Source organism: Notolepis coatsorum (assembly GCF_963971535.1).
Source record: "Notolepis coatsorum genome assembly, chromosome: 10".
NCBI classification, from domain to species: Eukaryota; Metazoa; Chordata; class Actinopteri; order Aulopiformes; family Paralepididae; genus Notolepis; species Notolepis coatsorum.
This window is the reverse complement of record NC_140174.1, coordinates 94,384,572-94,404,455: the sequence shown is the minus strand read 5'-3', so window position 1 is coordinate 94,404,455 and position 19,884 is coordinate 94,384,572. Positions and strand designations below refer to the sequence as shown.

Below are 19,884 nucleotides of genomic sequence, written 5' to 3'. Positions count from 1 at the left end.
ACAGACGGTTTCAAACTATATTTTAAATTAGAAAGCAAACAAAATAAATGGACAAGAGAAAATAAATCTCAATTTGGTCAGTATTGTCATTTGGACAAGCAAAGCCATTACTTTAAGTTGCAGGCAAGAAAGACAGTCTGTCTCTTGCAGGTCACAATAAAAAAAAGTATTATTATTTATTATAATTCTTTTAATTATCGATCGATATTGATTATTAAAATATATCGCGATAATTATCGTTTTATCGCCCAGCCCTAAGCTATAACTATATTCTATATTATAGCTATGGAGACATTACTATGGCTCATTTGACAGTAACTATCTCTCATCCAACATGTAAACTCATCCAACATGTATTTTTTCATGTATACGTTTGCGTGTTATCCCGTGGTGAATATTGTATAGTTTCAGAGTGATCCGGGCTAATTCCTGAAAGCTGAGTTATGGAGCGCTATGTGAATTTGACTAAAGACGTTCGCGCTGCTCACCTGGACACGTTACTATTTCAAAATCAAAGGTATATAATAGGTATTATGTTTCATCATGAATGCATCAAAGCGGGTGGGGTAGTTTTTTGATGCTCTGATCGTCAGCAACTACATACGTTGATCGTTGCGATCAATGTGAAATCATTTTTGGATCAAAGTAGGATTGATGTCATAGTCTACTCCTTAGCTTTACTAGGAGGTATCCCAAAATGTATATTCCAATTATCTGATCGCGATTTCCAGTATTGATGTCCATCGGGTCCCTCACATGAAATGGCACAACATATGCATCAAGTGTGCTGAACGCGTTCCAAGGTGCTCGGATGAACCGTTTCACTTGCTCGGGTCCAGATTCTCCGCCCAGATCATATAAAATGTGAAATAAGGTGTGAAATAAGGTTTCAAAGGGTAGGCGATACTGCCACCTAGCAGGATTCGGCCGGCATTGCACTCTCAAGGTCTCAGAATGAGTTCCAATGGTAACACTGAGGTCCGTGAGAGTGTATAGGATATTAAAATCGGAAAAAAGCGACCAAAAAGCGTAATTTTTTGGCGCTCAACGGTTGGCGAGCAAACGCGTAATATTACGTGATTGGCGCTGAAAGTGTTAAGAACTTTTGTGTAGTATTTTATGTCGCCAAGAATTTTACAAAAAGAATAACAAGTGCTTCCTAAAATAGTATTCTGCAATGTAGCCATTCAATATCAAAGTGGTCTGTTTCCCAAAATAATTTTTAGCAACTAAGATATTTTTTTTCTTCCATTCAAAGTCAATGCAATGCAACAGACACTGAGATGCTATTGGGGAAAATAGCCACAGCCAATAATTGCAATGGACTTACCTCAAACCCAGCCCTCTTTTCTTGATCCTTTTCTTGATCCTCCAATCAAGCAACAGTTGTGATTGGAGGATGACTGTTGTCCAAGGGAAGCAACAGTTCTGATTTGGTGATTTGGACAACTCTAGCCAATGGCATCCTTCCACCCACCCCATGCACCAGAATCATGTTTAGTTTGAATGTCTGAATAATGCAGCCATATTGCCCATGTTGCCAGTTTTGTCACCCTTTCCAGATTCCTTCCTACCTACCTACCTACCTGCCTGCTACCTCTCTGCCTGCTTGCTTCTACCACCTGCTTTGTCATTTATATATATATATATATATATTATATCTGCATGTAGATCTAATTGGGTGAATGCCACCACTACCAGACAAATTCAGTCCTTTCTCACAGTCCACAAAACTGTGATTTGGCTTGGGTATGGTGTCGATTTTACAAAGATCTTAGCTTCCTAGGACTAGGGTTATGTTTTGTGTGAATTATGTTCAATTAATGTGAAAATGCCATGTCAAGAAAAACGTGTCCATCGGCACGCGTCTCTGAGACTGGCACCGCGCACCAGGCACAGGTCCAACTGGAAGCACATTTATGGTGACAGCCGACTGTAAGGGCCTGATTCAGACTCAAAATCATATATCTGCTTGATGTGCATGGAATTGTTCACAGGGTTAATTCATCCTAAAAACTAAATTCACATGTTATCCCTAAGCTCTTGGACTCTTGGTTTGTAAATGTGACTAAATAAACTCTCCCCAAAGCTTGAAATGAATAAAGCTTGACAGTGAATAGGAGGCCAGGGTGACCTTACAGGGAAATGAGCCCATATTCTGTGGTTTAAACTGGTGGTCGTCTGATGGGTTTTTCAATTACCTGATACTGATAGTTAGAGAGCAGGGTGAGCAGACCGATATAATCATTTTTTTATGTTCTTTTGCATCTGATAAAACGCAACCATTTAATGATAACAAATGAGATGCAAAATTGCTCAACTCTAGCTAGCTTACCTGGTTGATGACGGCTAGGCTTGCAGTTGCTAACATTACAATTGTACTGGAATTGAATATATATTGCAGTATTGTTCCCCTTCAAAATATCTTTGAATATGGAGTTATCTTTAGCCCCTTTCTGGGTAAGCTACTTTGAAGTGACTGAGTAACAGACTCCTTGCGAACATTTGTTCCATATGATGCCTGCTAAAGCCAGCAGAAGATCATATATCGGTCTACTACTAGTTTATACCCAGCAGCACTGCAGTGAATTTAAGCAAATCTTTATGTAAAAGCACAAACAAAAGAGTCCACAGAGTCATTGCCAGTGAGGTAGTATGAGATTTAGTCTCTTGATGTCACAGACCTGAACCTTCCTTCACTGGTTTCTAGCTTTGGGAGAGAGTTGTCCATGCTCATAAATGATTATAATCAGAATCATTTTATATACTTAAAGTCCAATCCGAAATCCCATTGTAAACTAAATGATTACCCCCACTATCGCCTCTACTGCCTCATAGAATTAGGCACCCAAGGATCTGTTAAAGGTGCTGTAAGTGGTATTCTTTTGTTAAGACTAGTGTTAAATAGCTCTACATTCAATTTCTGACAGCCATCACTGATATAGTGTTTGGTCAGTAACCAGTAACGAGGGTCTCACAGTCCCTCCACTCTGCAGTAAACACAAAATACATTTCCTGGTATCCCGCTCCCACTTTATCCCAATCAGGAGAGAAAACCATAGATTTTCTTTATGTACTTATTTCAAGAAATTGTTTACTGCACTTGTTTCAAGCATATGTTTGCTTAAAACTAGTTTTTTCTTTCTTCTTTTTGTCAGACCATTTTTGCAGTGTGGCGTTCTCTCTTCTGATTGGATGAAGTGGGAAATGTATTTTGTGTTTACTGCAGAGCAGAGGGACTGATGTTGCTGACCACACACTCTATATCAGTGATGGCTGTTATTGAGCTATTATTTGAACATGTAGACCACTTATTTTAACAAAAAATACCACTTAACAGGAGGCTGTATGCACACAGAATGCAAGCATATAAGAGTGATACATTGCATTCCGCTTGTGTTCTTTTGAAAACCAATCAGCCTCGATAGGCCTGCGTCACTCAATGACTATCCACGTTTGAGTCTGAGTCAGGTCCTACGTTAACAACGGGAGTACTCATGTGATTAATGACGGAAAACATGTCTCCTCAGTTACCTATCTATTGCGGATTACAGCTTTGCCTGGTAATATATTTTAAAAACAACCCCCATATCTTCAACAGCCTCCTCAGAGTTTGACCATGATTACTGCATGCCCAGGTCTCCAATGTGGCTGGCTCCCCTGAATGGTACTGCACCTGATCCCCACCAGACTCTTAATAGGCTATGGAATAAATCCATAAGCGGTTGTGTAAGAAATACTGAATACCTACATGCAGCTCTCGCATTCGAGGGTTAACATAGTTTCCATTAGTTCTTACAATACTAAAATACCTAGTACCAATGCTATTGCAGGACATTTTGTCTCAGGGATGCACTGATATGACCATTTTGATCGATACTGATAACATTTCCATTATGTCCGATTACTGATGTTACCGATCAAATACAATTTTGTACATACTGAAGCGATGTTAGCCCACAATCCTGTGCTGCGTCATTGTCACATGCAAGTAAAGTTACCCAAACAAACTGCGTGGCCAAAAGAAGAAAAACACACACACATACCGTGCATCCCTACTTTGTTTACTTGTGTTATTGTCATCTATTTAGCCATAATTCTTTTTTGTGAAGCTCGAACTGTCTTTACTGTGAATGATATATATGAATAGTTCAAAGAGTTCGTTCTTCTCTCTGAGTCTTGTTGCCCTCCTGCTGATTCTGTTATTCACAGTCCTCTGCAGAGGACTTTCTTGCTGAGGCTGCACAATTTGCTGAGGCAATTAAGGGAAATGCTGGCACTTTGGTTTTAGCATAAAAAAAACACACTTCTCCATACCAAGTCCATTGGTTATGATAAACTGATATGGATGTCCAGTATTGTAACCAGTATGGTTTCCTCCCCATTACCCATAACCAATGTTTTACATACAAAAATATTGTATTCTAGTAACGAATCAAGTCACAGTGTGACGCTACATTCAGCAGCATGTGAGCAATAGACCACCGCAACACTTTCAGGATTCTCAAATCATGGGAGAGAGAGCGGGGGAGAAAATGAATGAATGTGGATGAGAGCCTCGACATTAAGTGGTTGTTGCTACAGATGTGGGGGTGCTGGAGACATGATCCAATATACTTTTATACGCCGGAGTCTCCTGAACACGGAGAGACCAAGTCGATCGGCACTTTCTCTGCCGAGCTATAGTCGCTTTTCCGCACGTACTCCCGAACTATGCATGCGCAGATTGCCCACAGAGTCTAGGCTCATCAATCTGCGCATGCGTAGTTTGGGAGTAGGTGCAAAAAAGCGACTATAGCTCGGCAGAGAAAGTGCCGATCGACTTGGTCTCTCCTTGTTCAGGAGACTCGGGCGTATACAAGTATATTGACTCATGTCTCCATGTTAGTGTGTTCCTTTTAAAGTTTCTGCACTCTGATGTGTGAGAGGATGCCCATGTACGTCTGGCCCCGGTGCCAGGCGGCTGGCCACATGACCGGCCCTGTGTTTGTGTTGCTCCCCTGGCAGAGCGCAGCCAGGACAGCGAGGTGGTGATGCTCTCCGACTCCAACTCCACCCAGGATGCCTTCACGGACGCAGCCAGCTCCCAGGACAGCACCCACAAGCCGACGTCGGCGAAGGCCAGCTCCTCCTCCTCCTCTGAGAACACCACGCCCCTGAAGGAAGGGCAGCCGGCCGCCGAGGAACCAGGTACACCGGGCCGCCTAGGATTACTGGGCTTCTCGTTGATGCTTTTTTCTGTAGTAGTCCAGAAGTAGTATTTCCAAAAAAAATGTATGGCTGAAAAAACGCCCTGTGGCCCATAGCCTGAAGTCTTGTGTAGTACATGACCAAATTTAATAAAAATCCGTTCAGAAATGAGTGATTAGGGGCGATTTTGGTTAAAAGTGAGAAAAAAAAGTGGGCAAATCGTCCTTAAGAGGGCCCCGGGGTCGGGCTGTTGCACGTTAAGAGGATAAGTGAAATGGTACATTTATATAGTGCTTTTATCCAAAGAGCTTTACAATTATTGTTCCTCACATTCACCCATTCACTCACACATTCACACACCGACAGCAGAGGCAACCATACAAGGTGCCAACCTGCTCATCAGGAGCAATTAGGGGTGTCTTGCTCAAGGACACTTCGACCCGGGAGGAGCGGGAATCGAACTGATTACCAGACAACTGCTCTACCTCCTGAGCCCCCATCATTCAATTGATTCGTCACAAAACACCTGATACAATATTATCATGGTACTTTACGATTTAATGATATTGCGATTCTTAATCAGAATCAGAAAGGTCTTTATTGCCAAGTAGTTTACACATACAAGGAATTTTATTTGGTCGTTTGGTGTGACATTAGCATACTGACAATTACGGTAGAATAAAATAAAACGTAGAAGATACAAATGGAATCTAGGAATATGGAATATAAAATGACCTGCGAGTTGTGCTTTATCGCTCAATTTTTTTTTCTTCATCCGTAACATCCTTTCTATCTTTTTATTTTCATTTAGCCTCAGCCGTACAAGGGGACAAGAGCCACGAAGGAGGAGCCACAGCGAACTCTCTGGAAGATAAAGGCGTCCAGGAAGCACCAGACACCATGTCCGTCGTGCTGCCGGAGGCGTCCTCGGCCCCCAAGCTCCCGGCGGATCCCTGTCCTCACCCTCCGTCCGTCCCGGCCACCCCTCCCAAGCCGGCCCTCTCCCAGCAGGCCGCCCCCCAGACCCCGGCCAGTGACGGGAAGAAGAAACCGGAACCTCCCCTTGAGGCGGTGGAGGTTCCCCAGGCCCTGCCGTCGGAGCGCTGCGACCAGAGGCGCATGCTGGTGGAGATGTGCGTCCGCGCGCTTTTCCTCTGCCTGGGCCGCTTCCCGCAGCACTACAAGAGCCTCTACCGACTCGCCTTCTTCTACTCCAGCAGCAAGACCCACCAGGTCGGCTCTCCATTTAGCACTTACGCCACATTCTTATTGCTTTTCACAGGTCAAGTGGCCCATTAAACCTGAGTCGCACACCTGTCATCAGTATCCCCCGCCATTAATCCTGACATTTACGGAAGATGACCCCTTTTCTTTTTTTCTTTTCACATTGGGTCTCATTCCTCATTCGTGAGACATGGAAACAATCTAATTTCTCTTTAATCGCGAACTGTACTTACGGACGTTTCCGCGATCACATCGGCTGGCACCGTTTAGCCCCTGAACTCCTATCCACCAATAAATACAACAGGTTTGCTTCCTTTATGGATACAAATACCACCTCTACATTCACGTAAAAGTAATTTGATGAACATGACACAGTTCAACAGTGTTGACTGCAAAACTCTTGAGGAAACAGCAACATCTTAAGACGTCTACCCGTCGCCTTGATGCTCTGCCCACAAGCTTTAATTTTTTTTTTTGCTGCTTGGCGACAGGAGAGAAGTGTTAACTATTTTCAGTATCTATCAGTCATTTCCCCAAAGGCTTTGGAAACTGTTGTTATTAAGCCTCGCCCTCTACTAAAAAAGGGTTGCCTAGACACTTCTGTAATTCCAAAGTAAAATAATGGAAAAATTTGTCTACCAACAACTGAACAACTTTTTAAAACTTGTGGTTCCTACCAATCTGGACCTCATCACAGCACTGTAACGACTCCTATTAAAGACTACTGCAGGGGTGGCCAACCAGTCAGAGACTAAGAGCCACAAAAATGACTGTGGTACCACAAAGAGCCACACCATATACCAGCGTTTCTAAACTTTTTTTTCAGTCACGGCACCCTTCATGTGTTTATAGGTCTCACCCTCTGGCCTCTGAAGTTGCTAATGTCTTTTTTATTTGTTAAAAGTACCCTGTGAGACCCACGGTTGCAAAATTACAAAATCACTTTTAGCCATTTAAAAAAATTATGTTTATAGGGCGGTCAGGTGGCTTAGCGGAGATTGCGCTCGTCACCAACGCAGGAGATGCTGGGTTTGAGCCCAGCTCTCGGCGTTGCTACCAGCTTGGCTGGTCGTTCATACTAATACAATTGGCAGTATTAGGGGGTGGGAAGCTGGTGGGTGGGAATCTGGCGGGTGGGAATCTGGCGTTGTGGACAGCGACGCCTACAGGTCAGGTCTCGGTGCTTGCTCAGCGGGGGCAAGACTTGGTGGAGATAGCGTGCCCTCCCATGCGTTACACTTCACCAATGAGAGTCCTCGCTGCCAAGTGAAAAGACGTCACTGGCAGTCGCCACACGTATCGGAGGAAGCGTGCGGTCGGGTTCGGGACGCCCTTGTACCGACTCGTAGGAGAACATGCATACAGCAGCCAAGTAGGGGAGGGGGGGAATTGGCACGGTGACTAAATTGGGACGGGGAGAAAAACAGAAAATTGGAGAAAGAGAAATAAAAAAATAAAATAATGTTTATTTAAAAAATGTTAAGCACATGTAGGCCTATAGTCAATTGGTCCTGTTGTTCAGCCTCACAATGCTATTTGTCCCACCCTCTGGCCTCTGAAGTTGCTAATGTCTTTTTAATTTGGGCCTCACAGGGTTAACCTCTTAAGCCCGAGATATACAGTAAAAGTGTATATTTTCAGCATTACGTTTGTTTACCAATTATTTTAACTGTTATTAGTGAAATATAAGATTATAGAAATCTCAGGGCATTGAGTCGGAAACCGGCGCATATTGACAGGAGGAAGTGGCACAGCCAAAAGTGAGTGTAGTCTTTTGAAGGAAGAGACTCAGGGGTTTCAAATTTCGAAAAACTACCCTACCCAGCTCACACCAGCCCCTGTCAATCATCTGACTTCTGGATTAACTTTTTTATTTCTCTTATTTTTTGGGATTATCTCCCACAAACCTGAACGTTATTGCCATAAAACAGAATGCAGTTAGTTTCTCTACCTTACTGTGAACGTCTTGCAAAAAACGGTGTTGCAATACGATGAAAAATGGTGGAGAAATTTACATTATAAAAAAGATGGCAGAATTCAGTACTGTATCTACAAAACCTTCTGTTTAATAATCTTCCCTTTATTCATTTGCTTAGATTTTTCAGGTCTGGTCAATTTGAGCATGGTGTTATTCACAGTCAAAGATAAAAAAAAAATTAAATAGAATTAATATTCTCCTTTGGTTCATTACAATTTACTCAAGCCTAGTAACAGACACACTATTTCTGACACTGATCCATATATGTCCCTAGATTCAGATCCCAAGAACATGCAAATGGCCATTTAATTTTTGTTTATTTGTACATATATAAGCCGCAGGTGTTTTTTTTTTTTTTTTTTTGTCTTTTTCCCCCTCCATTTTCCTCCGATTTTCTCCCATCCCAATGTTAGTCGTATGCCAATTCCCAGTCCCTTCCTGGTCGCTGCGCACTTACCCCCCACAGTCAGATCATCTGGGAGAGTGGAGGCTACCACGTGCTTCCTCCGACACACGTCCAGCCAATCACCGCTTCTTTTCACCTGGCAGCGCGGATTCTCATCGAGAGGGCGTAGCGTGTGGGAGGACCACACTATCCCCCTCGAGTCCTATCCGCGCTTAGCAGGCGCCCCGACCGAACTGTAGGAGTCGCTGTTTACAACGACCCGGACCCACCCCGTCAGCTTCTCCCACCCTCTAATACAGCCAATTGTATTAGTGCAGACGGCCAGCCTGGTGACAACCCCGGAGCTGTGAGCTGGATTCGAACAGGCGAATCCAGCTCACAGCTCCGGGGCTGGTGACGAACGCAATCTCCGCTCGGCCACCTAACCGCCTAAGCCGCAGGTGTTTTAATGTTTAATTACCATATGTAAGGGTTTGTGCACAGAGGGGATTGTCGGGAAAGAGATGGCTGTTTGAGGAAGCTCCCATTTATTAACATTTTTGTTTAAACAGGAACGATAGCCATTTAGCAGCGCCGGGTACAGTTGGTAGCAACGTTAGCTCTCATAACGATAGCCAGTTAGCAGCGCCAGGTACATATAGGTAGCAACGTTAGCTCTCATAACGATAGCCAGTTAGCAGCGCCGGGTACATATAGATAGCGACGTTAGCCAGTTAGCAGCACCAGGTACATATAGGTAGCAACGTTAGCCAGTTAGCAGCGCCGGGTACATATAGGTAGCAACGATAGCCAGTTAGCCAGCGCTAGCCAGCACCTGCGAAATCGAGTGCCAAACTGATGATATCAGACGTTGATATCGGGAGCTATCAGTAGCTAGATAACATTAGACAACGCCTCATGTATAAATAAACTAAAGTGAATAGTTTGTTGACTGGGTCATTTTGTTTAATGCTTCAGTTATGTTGAAAGAGGAGCCCTGAGCTGCTCATACACTAGACTCTTGCCGTAATGGTTTGTTGACGTGGTTATGTGAGGGGGAGGAGGAGGGGCAAGGCGTGCACTGCTGCAGCAGATTTAGATCTGACGGTCACAGGGCTAAGGGAGTGCGCCCAGTTAGCTGTAAAAATCCATAGATTAGCCGCAGGGGCGGACCTTCCTACAGGCGATATAGGCGGTCGCCTAGAGCGCCACCCTGAGGGAAGCGCCTAAAAAAATAAATAATTTTTTTCTTTTTTTTTTTTTTTTTTTGTGCAGTTTTGGCGCCCCCCTCTATATCTGCAACCATTATTTTTACATTAAAAAAATTCTAACATAAGGGAAAATGAGCCAAAAATCTAAAACGGTCGGTCGGTCTGAGCCTCAGCTTTAGGTGTTCACAGTCAGAACATGCTAGAGCGCTGTGCATTGATGGGTATCGGTCAAGTGTTTATAGAATTGAACGTTGAGGAAAGAAAGACTAACGTTAGAGAACTATGAAGAAAAAAGCCAGGGGGGGGGGGGGCGCAGTGGTGAATCTCGCCTAGGGCGCCAAATGGGCTAGGTCCGCCCCTGATTAGCCCCACCGTTATATAAGCCGCAGGGTTGAAAAATGGGGGAAAAAGCCGCGGCTTATAGTCCGAAAAGTACGGTAATCATCTGCTTTTGTAGGTGCATTGTCTGATATAATTATAAATTAAATATAATATAATTGTTTGCTTGATAGACGAAGGTTGCAACATAATTATGTAATGTCATGTTGTTGGCTGTGAGAGCAGCCCCACTGCACCCAGGCAGCGCAGCCGAGTGAAACCTTGTCGAAAGGGGCTACTTAATTAATTAATCCAATCCACTTTATTTATAGAGCACATTTAAAAACAACAAAGTTTACCAAAGTGCTGTACAAGTCCCACAACATAAGATTAAAAAAAAAAATTATAATTAATAATAGTATTATTATTTTTTCCCCGAAGCTTCGAATTAAAATCGAAGCTCTGCCCCGAAGCTTCGATTGCCAAAAAAAGCTTTGAAGGTCAGCCCTAAAGCTAACATTATGCAACGTCAGCAACATACGTTAGCCAAGCTAACGTTGGTAATAATAATAATAATACATCTATTTTATATAGCGCTTATCCAGGTGCTCAAAGACGCTTAACATGGGCAGGAGAGACAAACTATGGCAAAACAAAAAAACAGAACAAAACAGAACAAAATAATACATGACAAAATAAAATAAAACCGACAGAGGTCAAAAGCAAGATTGAAAAGGTGGGTTTTGAGGGCTGATTTAAAAGATGTCAGGGTGTTTGCATCGCGGATATGGCTGGGGAGGGCATTCCAGAGGGAGGGGGCAGCAGCAGCAAAGGCCCTGTCGCCCCAGGTCCGGAGCTTGGTCGTGGGAGGTGTTAGGAGGTTGGCATCTGCAGACCTAAGGCCTAAGTAATGTTATAAAAACCAGACTGCACACTTGTGCCTTGTCTCCAGGGTTTAACCGTGTTTTGGCCTGTCTGGCACTGTTGTATCATCTCGGTTTAGCTTGTGTACCACAGTCATTGGTGTGAATTTTGAAAGGTTTGCCTACTAGCAACCGGAGAGTTTACAAGAAGCGCAATGGAGATGCAAACTAGGGCTGACCTTCGAAGTTTTTTTTGGCCGTCGAAGCTTCTGGGCCCAAGATTCGATTTGAATTCGAAGCTTCGACAATAAAAAAATTAAATGTTATTTACTTTTATTTATTTGTATCTTATGTTGTGGGACTTGTCCAGCACTTTGGTCAACTTTGTTGTTTTTAAATGTGCTCTATAAATAAAGTGGATTGGATTAATTAATTAAATTAATAATGAGTCGGTCTCCGTTACACAGCCAACGACATTACATTACATAATTATGTTGCAACCTTCGTCTATAAAGCAAACAAATAACAATTATATAAATATTTATATGTAGTTAATAGAGACAAAGGCAGAATTCGACTTAATTAAGCAAGTTTTATTAAGACATGTTTGTATATGGGTCGGGACACTGCTGCTGACTGGGTGTCTTATCAAACACAGGTAAAACTAAAAATACTATAGAGAATTGTCAGTGCTGTAAAGTTTAAATCTTAGCCTTACAGTGCCTTACAGTGTATTGCAAGGTCTGACATTGACCAAACTTGATATGCATGACCTTGGTGGGCTCTAGGTCAACTCCTGAAAAGGGGGTCAAAAGTTAGGGGGCTAATAACCCTTGCCATAATTTCAGTGCGCCCCTAACTTTTGATTGCAAGGTCTGACATTGACCCCCTTTTCAGGAGTTGACCTAGAGCCCACCAAGGTCATGCATATCAAGTTTGGTCAATGTCAGACCTTGCAATACACTGTAAGGCACTGTAAGGCTACTGTCCTGCCTCACTTCCAGTGATGAAGCTAAGCTATGCTAACGGAGCGTCTATTCCCAAAGCTAAAATGCACGCACAGAGACAAAAAAGTCCCCTTTAACAAAGAGGCAGAGTTAATGAGGCGTATGACGTCCATTGCATTGGAGGCGCAAGATTTTTACTTATTGTGATGTTTCTTCTTGACTTGTTTAAAGAAGACGTGTACGGCCCATGGGGACATTAACGTGTGTTGTCGGGCCTTACAAATAAATTTGATTTACAAAATTTTTTATTTGATTTGATTAATGAGGCGTATGACGTCCATTGCATTGGAGGCGCAAGATTTTGCATATTCGAATTTTATTTTCCCGTTCGAATCCCGTGCCCATCGAACGAAGCTTCGAAGTATTTAAGACAGCCCTATTGCAAACCCAACCATACCATACCAAACCTGGCCATGGCTAGCCCCAGCCAGGCTGAACATAGCTAATGGAGACACCAACCATACCATACCAAACCTGGCCATAGCTAACCCCAGCCAGGCTGAATATAGCTAATGGAGACACAAACCCAACCATACCAGACCTGGCCATAGCTAACCCCAGCCAGGCTGAACATAGCTAATGGAGACACAAACCCAACCATACCAGACCTGGCCATGGCTAGCCCCTGCAAGGCTGAACATAGCAAATGGACACGAGGCACTAGTAACTTGCTATCCATAGCTAAGGATTACACAGGGAAGCCACACCGCTCTTAGACTCTTGTGTCTTGTTTCTTCTTTAGATTTGCCTGTGGGCCTATGGGGTTTCTGCAGCGATGCAGGACTTGCTGAAACAGCATGTGTGTTGGCCAGGAGTCTCTGTGGGCAGAGGTGTGTGTGGGCGGTAGCGCAGTGCTCTCTCAGCCAGTTTGGCACAGGGAGACAGTGTTTGAGCTTTACTGTGGTGGCGTCCTTCTGTCAGCATTCTGTTCTTAATACAGTATGGGTCCTCACTCCGTAATGATACCTCGAGGGAAGGAAGAGTAGTATTTTAGAATTTTCTTTTTCATCTTTTCTTGTTCATAGTATATGCAGTATCAGAGCATATCCTTTATGCATCCTTGCTGTTGTGCCTTTGTTCCTTTTTTGTCTTAAACAGAATCAAACTGAATCCTTTGGGAAATAATCAGTCTCCTATTCCAACTGCTTTGCCTTAGGCAGGATGGCCTAAAGAGGCCGGCCAGTAACCGAAAGGTCGCTGGTGCAATCCCCGTCCCTGACGCGTCTATTTTTTTTTTTTTTTTTTAAGCTTTCTTTTTTAGCGTTTATCGCTTTTCTGGTCAAGCATGACCGACAGATACAGGGTGAAACGGGATATAGATCAGGGGAAGACATTCTGATAAATGACGGCGGGTCCGGGAATCGAACTCGGAGTCCACCAGATCCGTGACGCAGCACGGTTTTCCCTGACGCTGAAATAGCGCCGAGATATGCGGTGAGCTACTGGAGCCCCCCGACGCGTCTATTTTTTTACCAACGGATTTCCAGTTTTGCGTTCTGCGATCTGATTGGCCACTGACGTTTCTGGTGCGATCTGATTGGCCACTGACGTTTCTGGTCATGTGACATGTGCGCCCAATCGCGCGACGCCTGTGTCTTTGCCCATTTCCGCCTCGAACGGGATGCAAACTACCTAACGCCTAGTTTATCACTGGTTAAGCTTAGGCGACTCTTTCGAAGTTGGTTAAGGTTAGAGTTTGGAATCAGGGCTGGTGTTCTATCGCCCTGCTCTAAGACAAACTCTAACCTTAACCTCCCCGACAGGAGGCTGGCTGGTATTACATCTACGGTTCCCACCATCCTGCCTAAGTGCCCTTGAGCAAGGCACTGAACCCCAAAAACTGCGGGCGACCCTGCGTTGTGACCTCTGAGGAAATGCATATGTGGGGGACTGTGTGTATGTGTAACTAGGAGGGATATGAGGACTGTGTATGTTTAACTTGGGGATGGGTATCGTTAGGATTTTATCGATACTACTACTCTTATCGATACTGCTTAACGGTTCGGTACTTTATCGATACTCTTATCGGTTCTTTTTTATTTAGCAAAAAAAATTATTAAGAACAGAATCGACATTGCTTTATTATTCTTTTATATAACTATATTACTGCACATGGCTACTTTTTTATCAATTAATACAAGCAGTCAGATAAATTAACTATTTTGGGACTTTCTATTTTATTTAGAAAGTTCTTCAATCAGAATGTCCCACCCAATACCCAGCTGTTAAAAACGGTTCAATACTCCATGTTATTAGTAGAGGCTTCCTCTAGCTGCTAGGGTGAAGGGACTTTGGGCTTGCTGGGACCGGTGGTGGTAGAGGGAGGAGGGGTGGGCTGGGACATGGTGGCTGCAGCCTCAGCTTGAAGATCTTTCATCTTTCTAATATATTTGTAGCTAAACAATTAGCTAAGCAATTATATTTTATTTATTAGCCTATTCATAATAATTCGTTATTAGCCTAGCTAACTCCGTATCTTGGCTTACCTGCAGTGGACGTGGATGGAGATGGCACACTGCGAGCAAAGCAGTCGAAAACGGCGCATTTCTGCAGACTAATATGTTTTGACAACAGATGTTTTGACAAATTGCTTGTATTGCCACCCTTACTGGCAAATGTTTTATTGCACTTGTGGCAACGTGCGTCGTCGGCATCGACTTTCGTAAAGTGTACCCAGACTTTCGAGCGCTTTGCTCTCTCCGCCATTACGAGCGCAGAGCTCGGTCTGTGTGTGCTGCGCTTCAGCAGCACGGAGCCACTGACTGGCACCTCCCTTAACACTTTGGTTGCCTTGGGTTAAATTAATGATATACCATAGATTGCCAGTGCTATTTGTCTATGGAGAAAGTCCCCTTCTTTGCAGGGCTATAACTTTTTAAATTCTATTGCTACATTGCCATTATTAGGGCCCATTCAAAGTCCTATATGTATTGTTCATTGTGTAGCAACGTTAAACTTTTTCATTCACATATTCATAGTAAAGTATGGTCTAATGTATAAGTATGTTTTCATCTCTTTCTGCAGCTTTCTCCAGAACGTGATATATAGCCCCAAATGCATTATATTGATGATGAAATACAGTTTGATGGCAATCAGCGCGATATAAAAAATTCCAACTAGACGTACTTCTAGAAGTTACTACACGTCATCTGATGTTGACCGGATGGGCGAGGGGGCGTTTATAATTCCGTGGGCAGCGTTATACCAATCATCTAATGTGGGTCAAATGTTGATAATAGCAGTTAGTATCTAAGACGGTAACGTTACACGCTGAAACTCACCCCAGTCTCCGCGCGCCGTTGGGCGATCATCGTCGAGTAGAAATTTTATCATTATGGGATATATTTTTACCCGGTCCATCTCCAGCTTGTATAATGGTATATACGTCCGAATCATGTTGTTTATCGAGTTATTGCCAATCGATCACCGTGTAGCGTGACGAGCCAGAGTCCCATGAACCATAGCGAGCGCCCGGAAGTACTACGGTCGTCATGACAACCTCTATTCAAGATCCTGTGTGGCGATTGCGCCGATCGGCCACCAGATGGCGCTCCTGAACCGCCAGAGAGCTCAGTGGGTCCTGCTGGTTGATCTCAGGCCAGCGGAGAGGGAATATGAATCCGCTCGCATATTTTTGAAATATTGATATAAGGACGCTGTACAGCGTCCCCCGGCAACTTTAGCATGGCCAGCAAAGACGTCTAAAGACGTGTCCCGGCAGTCAAAGTGTTAAGTACCCGTGTGTGTGAGTGTGAGTAATAATGGCTCGCTGCGGCTCGCTTCTCGTGCAGAGACAGAGAGAGGAGAGATCGTTCGCAACGTTTAAATTCCTCAAAAAAAAACTCATAGTAATAATAATTTCTAGAGTATCGATAGCAGTACCGATAACGTCGGAGATTATCAATACTCTGTTTTTTTCTAATTTAGTACCGGTTCCCGTTTAGAACCGGGGTCCGGGGGGCATCCCTAGTGTAACTAGGAGGGATATGAGGACTGTATGTGTAACTAGGAGGGATATGAGGACTGGACTGTATGTGTAACTAGGAGGGATATGAGGACTGTGTATGTGTAACTATGAGGGATATGCGAAAAGACGGATTTCAATTGCCTTGTATACATTGACAATAAAGTAATCTTTTTAAACCATAAAAGCTCAGTTTAAGTCCTTAGTCGTTGAAAATGTTGAAAAATATGTGAATAATATTGTACTAATCTAGATCGTCTACTGAACATCCTAGCGACCACTTCAGTAATACTTACAACGCTAAATCTTTCGCCAACGATTCTCGCATTTGCATAGCGTTAGTCATTAGGCACAAATTAGATGACATGTCCCCCGTGGGGAAACCTGCGACACCGGCGGGTCTTTCCCCAGGCCTCTCGCTTCCGGCCGTGCGCCGCACGAGACCAGGATGAAACGGAGGTGTGGAGGCACTCGTTGGCGGAATGGCTTGATGCTCTGTTGACACGGGTAGTTTCCGCTGCTCCCGCGGCCTCTCGCATCCAACGCTAAAAGCCTCCACACCCCCTTTTGTTCTCGGGGGAAATTGTTTTATTGCACTTGTGGCAACGTGCGTCGTCGGCATCGACTTTCGTAAAGTGTACCCAGACTTTCGAGCGATTTGCTCTCTCCGCCATTACGAGCGCAGAGCTCGGTCTGTGTGTGCTGCGCTTCAGCAGCACGGAGCCACTGACTGGCACCTCCCTTAAGTACCCGTGTGTGTATGTGATTGTGAGTAATAATGGCAGAGGTCGTGTGTGGCTCTCGCTACAGAGATGGAAGGAGAGAGAGAGAGAGAGAGAGAGAGAGCTGGTAATCTGATGTTATCCGCCACAGGGTTTAGAGAGCTCCGAGTGCACACCGGCACGGGCTGGCCATCTTTTCAAACAACACTCTGGAGTAAACACTGATTTGTGAGTCGTATCGTGCTGCATAAAGGTGCTTGTATTCACCTGATGAAAAGAGCTTTTTTCCCTCTCACATCCCCTACCTAGCATTGTTACACAACGTGAGGATTTAGGTTAGTGCTTGTAAATCAAAGAAGTACTAATTCCTCTGTTCGGTGTAGCCCATGATGTTATCTGCTATCATTTATCGAGGCGCCGCATCCCCATTTTCTTAATCACAATTTTCTAATATATTTATATATCCCTCACAGAACCTGCAGTGGGCCCGAGATGTGTTGCTAGGAAGCAGTGTCCCATGGCAACAGCTGAAGCACATGCCTGCACAAGGACTTTTCTGTGAGAGGAATAAGACTAACCTGTTCAATGTAAGTCACAAACTTCACCAAACTACACCCCTAGTCTTAGGGCATACTCGTATTAAAAGACATCTATATAAACATGTACTTTCTGTCACTATATTGTGTTTACATTTTGAATGTCCTGATTTATTTTTAAAGGAACACGCCAACTTTTTGGGAAATTTGCTTATTTGCCATCTACCCTGGAGTTAGACAAGCAGATACATACCCTTTTCTTCTCTGTGCATGCATTAGGCTTAGGGAACATCCGCAATGTTAGCTTAGCGTCATTCACTGGAAGTAGGTGTGCCAGTGTAGCCTAGTTACCAACAGTCACTCCAAATACAACTCCAAAACGTTCCTGTGTATTTACCACATGAAAGAGAAAAAAAAATAAAGAAAAATTTGACATTTTAGTTTTCTAAGCAGATATATACTCGGAACAATTCTTTTTTTGCCGAACCACTGCAAAGAATATATTTGTATTTTTATGCTTTTAAAGAATTTCTACAAAATTATCGAGATCAATAATATTCTCCTTTACAATAAAATGTTTCATAACAATACAAAACCGAAACGCATGGCAGTAATTATATACAGTTGCCCTCATATTTATTCGCCCCCCATGTTAGTTAGTGACAACAAGGCCCTGCCTTGTGTGACCAGAGTGAGAAGAGCTTCAATCAACTGAGAGAGAGTGCAGTGCTAATCAGTGGCACCTGTGTCAGTGGTAAGTCTGCAGTGCAATCAGTGGTAATCAGTGGCACCTGTGTCGGACTCAGAGATGCATTAATCATGGTGAAGATAAGGGAATACTCCGTGAAGTTTAGGGGAGAGCTAGTCCGGTTGTACCGAGGGGGAAATGGATATAAGACTGTTTCAAAGCTCCTTGATGTGCCAAGGTCGACTGTTGTTAGTATCATGAAGAAGTTTAACCAGCATGGGACCGTTAATAACATCGCCGGGCGAGGTCGGAAAGTCAAGCTAACGGCGGCTAACTCTCGTTTTGTAACAAGGAATGTAGCCAAAGATCCACGCCTCACTGCAAAAGAGCTGCGTCAGACATTGGACGTGACTGGTGTCGCTGTGTCAACCAGTACCGTGCGACGGGTCTTGAACAGAAATGGATACCATGGTCGGACTCCACGAAAGACCCCTTTATTGACAAAAAAACACAAAGGATTACGGGTGAAATATGCCAGAGATAATCTGGCGAAGACACAGAGCTACTGGAGGTCCGTTCTATGGAGTGACGAGACAGGGATTCGACTTTTTGGCCCGATGAACTGTCGGTATGTGTGGAGAAAACCCAACACTGGCTTTGAAGAAAAGAATTGTTTGCCACAAGTCAAACATGGCGGCGGAACTGTCATGCTTTGAGGCTGCTTCTCTGCTTCTGGTACCGGCAATATAGCACGAGTTCATGGCATTATGAACAGCATTAAATACCAACAGATCATTGCGGGTAATGTGTTGCCCTCTGTGGCAAAACTCAACATGGGGAAAGAATGGTGCTTTCAACACGACAATGACCCAAAACACACATCGAAATCAACCAAAGCTTGGTTACATAGAAGGAAATGGACCGTTCTCGCCTGGCCGAGTCAAAGCCCCGATTTAAATCCAATTGAACATTTGTGGTGGGATTTAACGAAAGCGATTCAAAAACACCGACCAACGAGTGTCTCAAATAGAGGAAATTGCACGCCTCGAGTGGGGAAGAATTTCACAGGCCCGCTGTGCAAAGCTGGTTGATGGATACGGTGCACGGTTGAATGCAGTGCTGAAAGCAAAGGGGTGTTGTACCAAGTATTAATAACCGGGTAGCCTGGGTCTCGTTCATGTGAACAGACATCTCATGTTAATATCCTGTGAAAAAAACATTAAAAAAAACCAAAGAGTCATTGTGTGTAATGTGTGTTTTGTGTGTAATGTGTTTATATTGCAATAAGGGTCAATAAAGGTCAAACCTCGCATAAGACCCCTAAGAGTAGCCCTCAAACTGGGCATGCCATCTGACACACACACCCCCCCTAACCATAACCCTAACCCCTAAGAGTAGGCCTCAAACTGGGCCTGCCATCTGACACACACACCCCCCCCCTAACCATAACCCTAACCCCTAAGAGTAGGCCTCAAACTGGGCATGCCATCTGACACACACACCCCCACCTAACCCCTAAGAGTAGGCCTCAAACTGGGCCTGCCATCTGACACACACACCCCCCCCTAACCATAACCCTAACCCCTAAGAGTAGGCCTCAAACTGGGCATGCCATCTGACACACACACCCCCACCTAACCCCTAAGAGTAGGCCTCAAACTGGGCCTGCCATCTGACACACACACCCCCCCCTAACCATAACCCTAACCCCTAAGAGTAGGCCTCAAACTGGGCATGCCATCTGACACACACACCCCCACCTAACCCCTAAGAGTAGGCCTCAAACTGGGCCTGCCAT

At 44.1% G+C, this 19,884-nt stretch overlaps 1 protein-coding gene across 1 annotated transcript in view; it reads left to right on the top strand.

Moving 5' to 3' along the window:
* Window positions 1–19,884, top strand: part of cabin1 (calcineurin binding protein 1) — a 247,311-nt gene that overhangs the window by 106,627 nt on the left and 120,800 nt on the right. Inside the window, 4 exon segments of the mRNA XM_084323492.1 lie at window positions 3,602–3,667; window positions 5,008–5,190; window positions 6,002–6,423; window positions 17,336–17,449. Coding sequence (XP_084179618.1) covers window positions 3,602–3,667; window positions 5,008–5,190; window positions 6,002–6,423; window positions 17,336–17,449 — 785 coding nt within the window.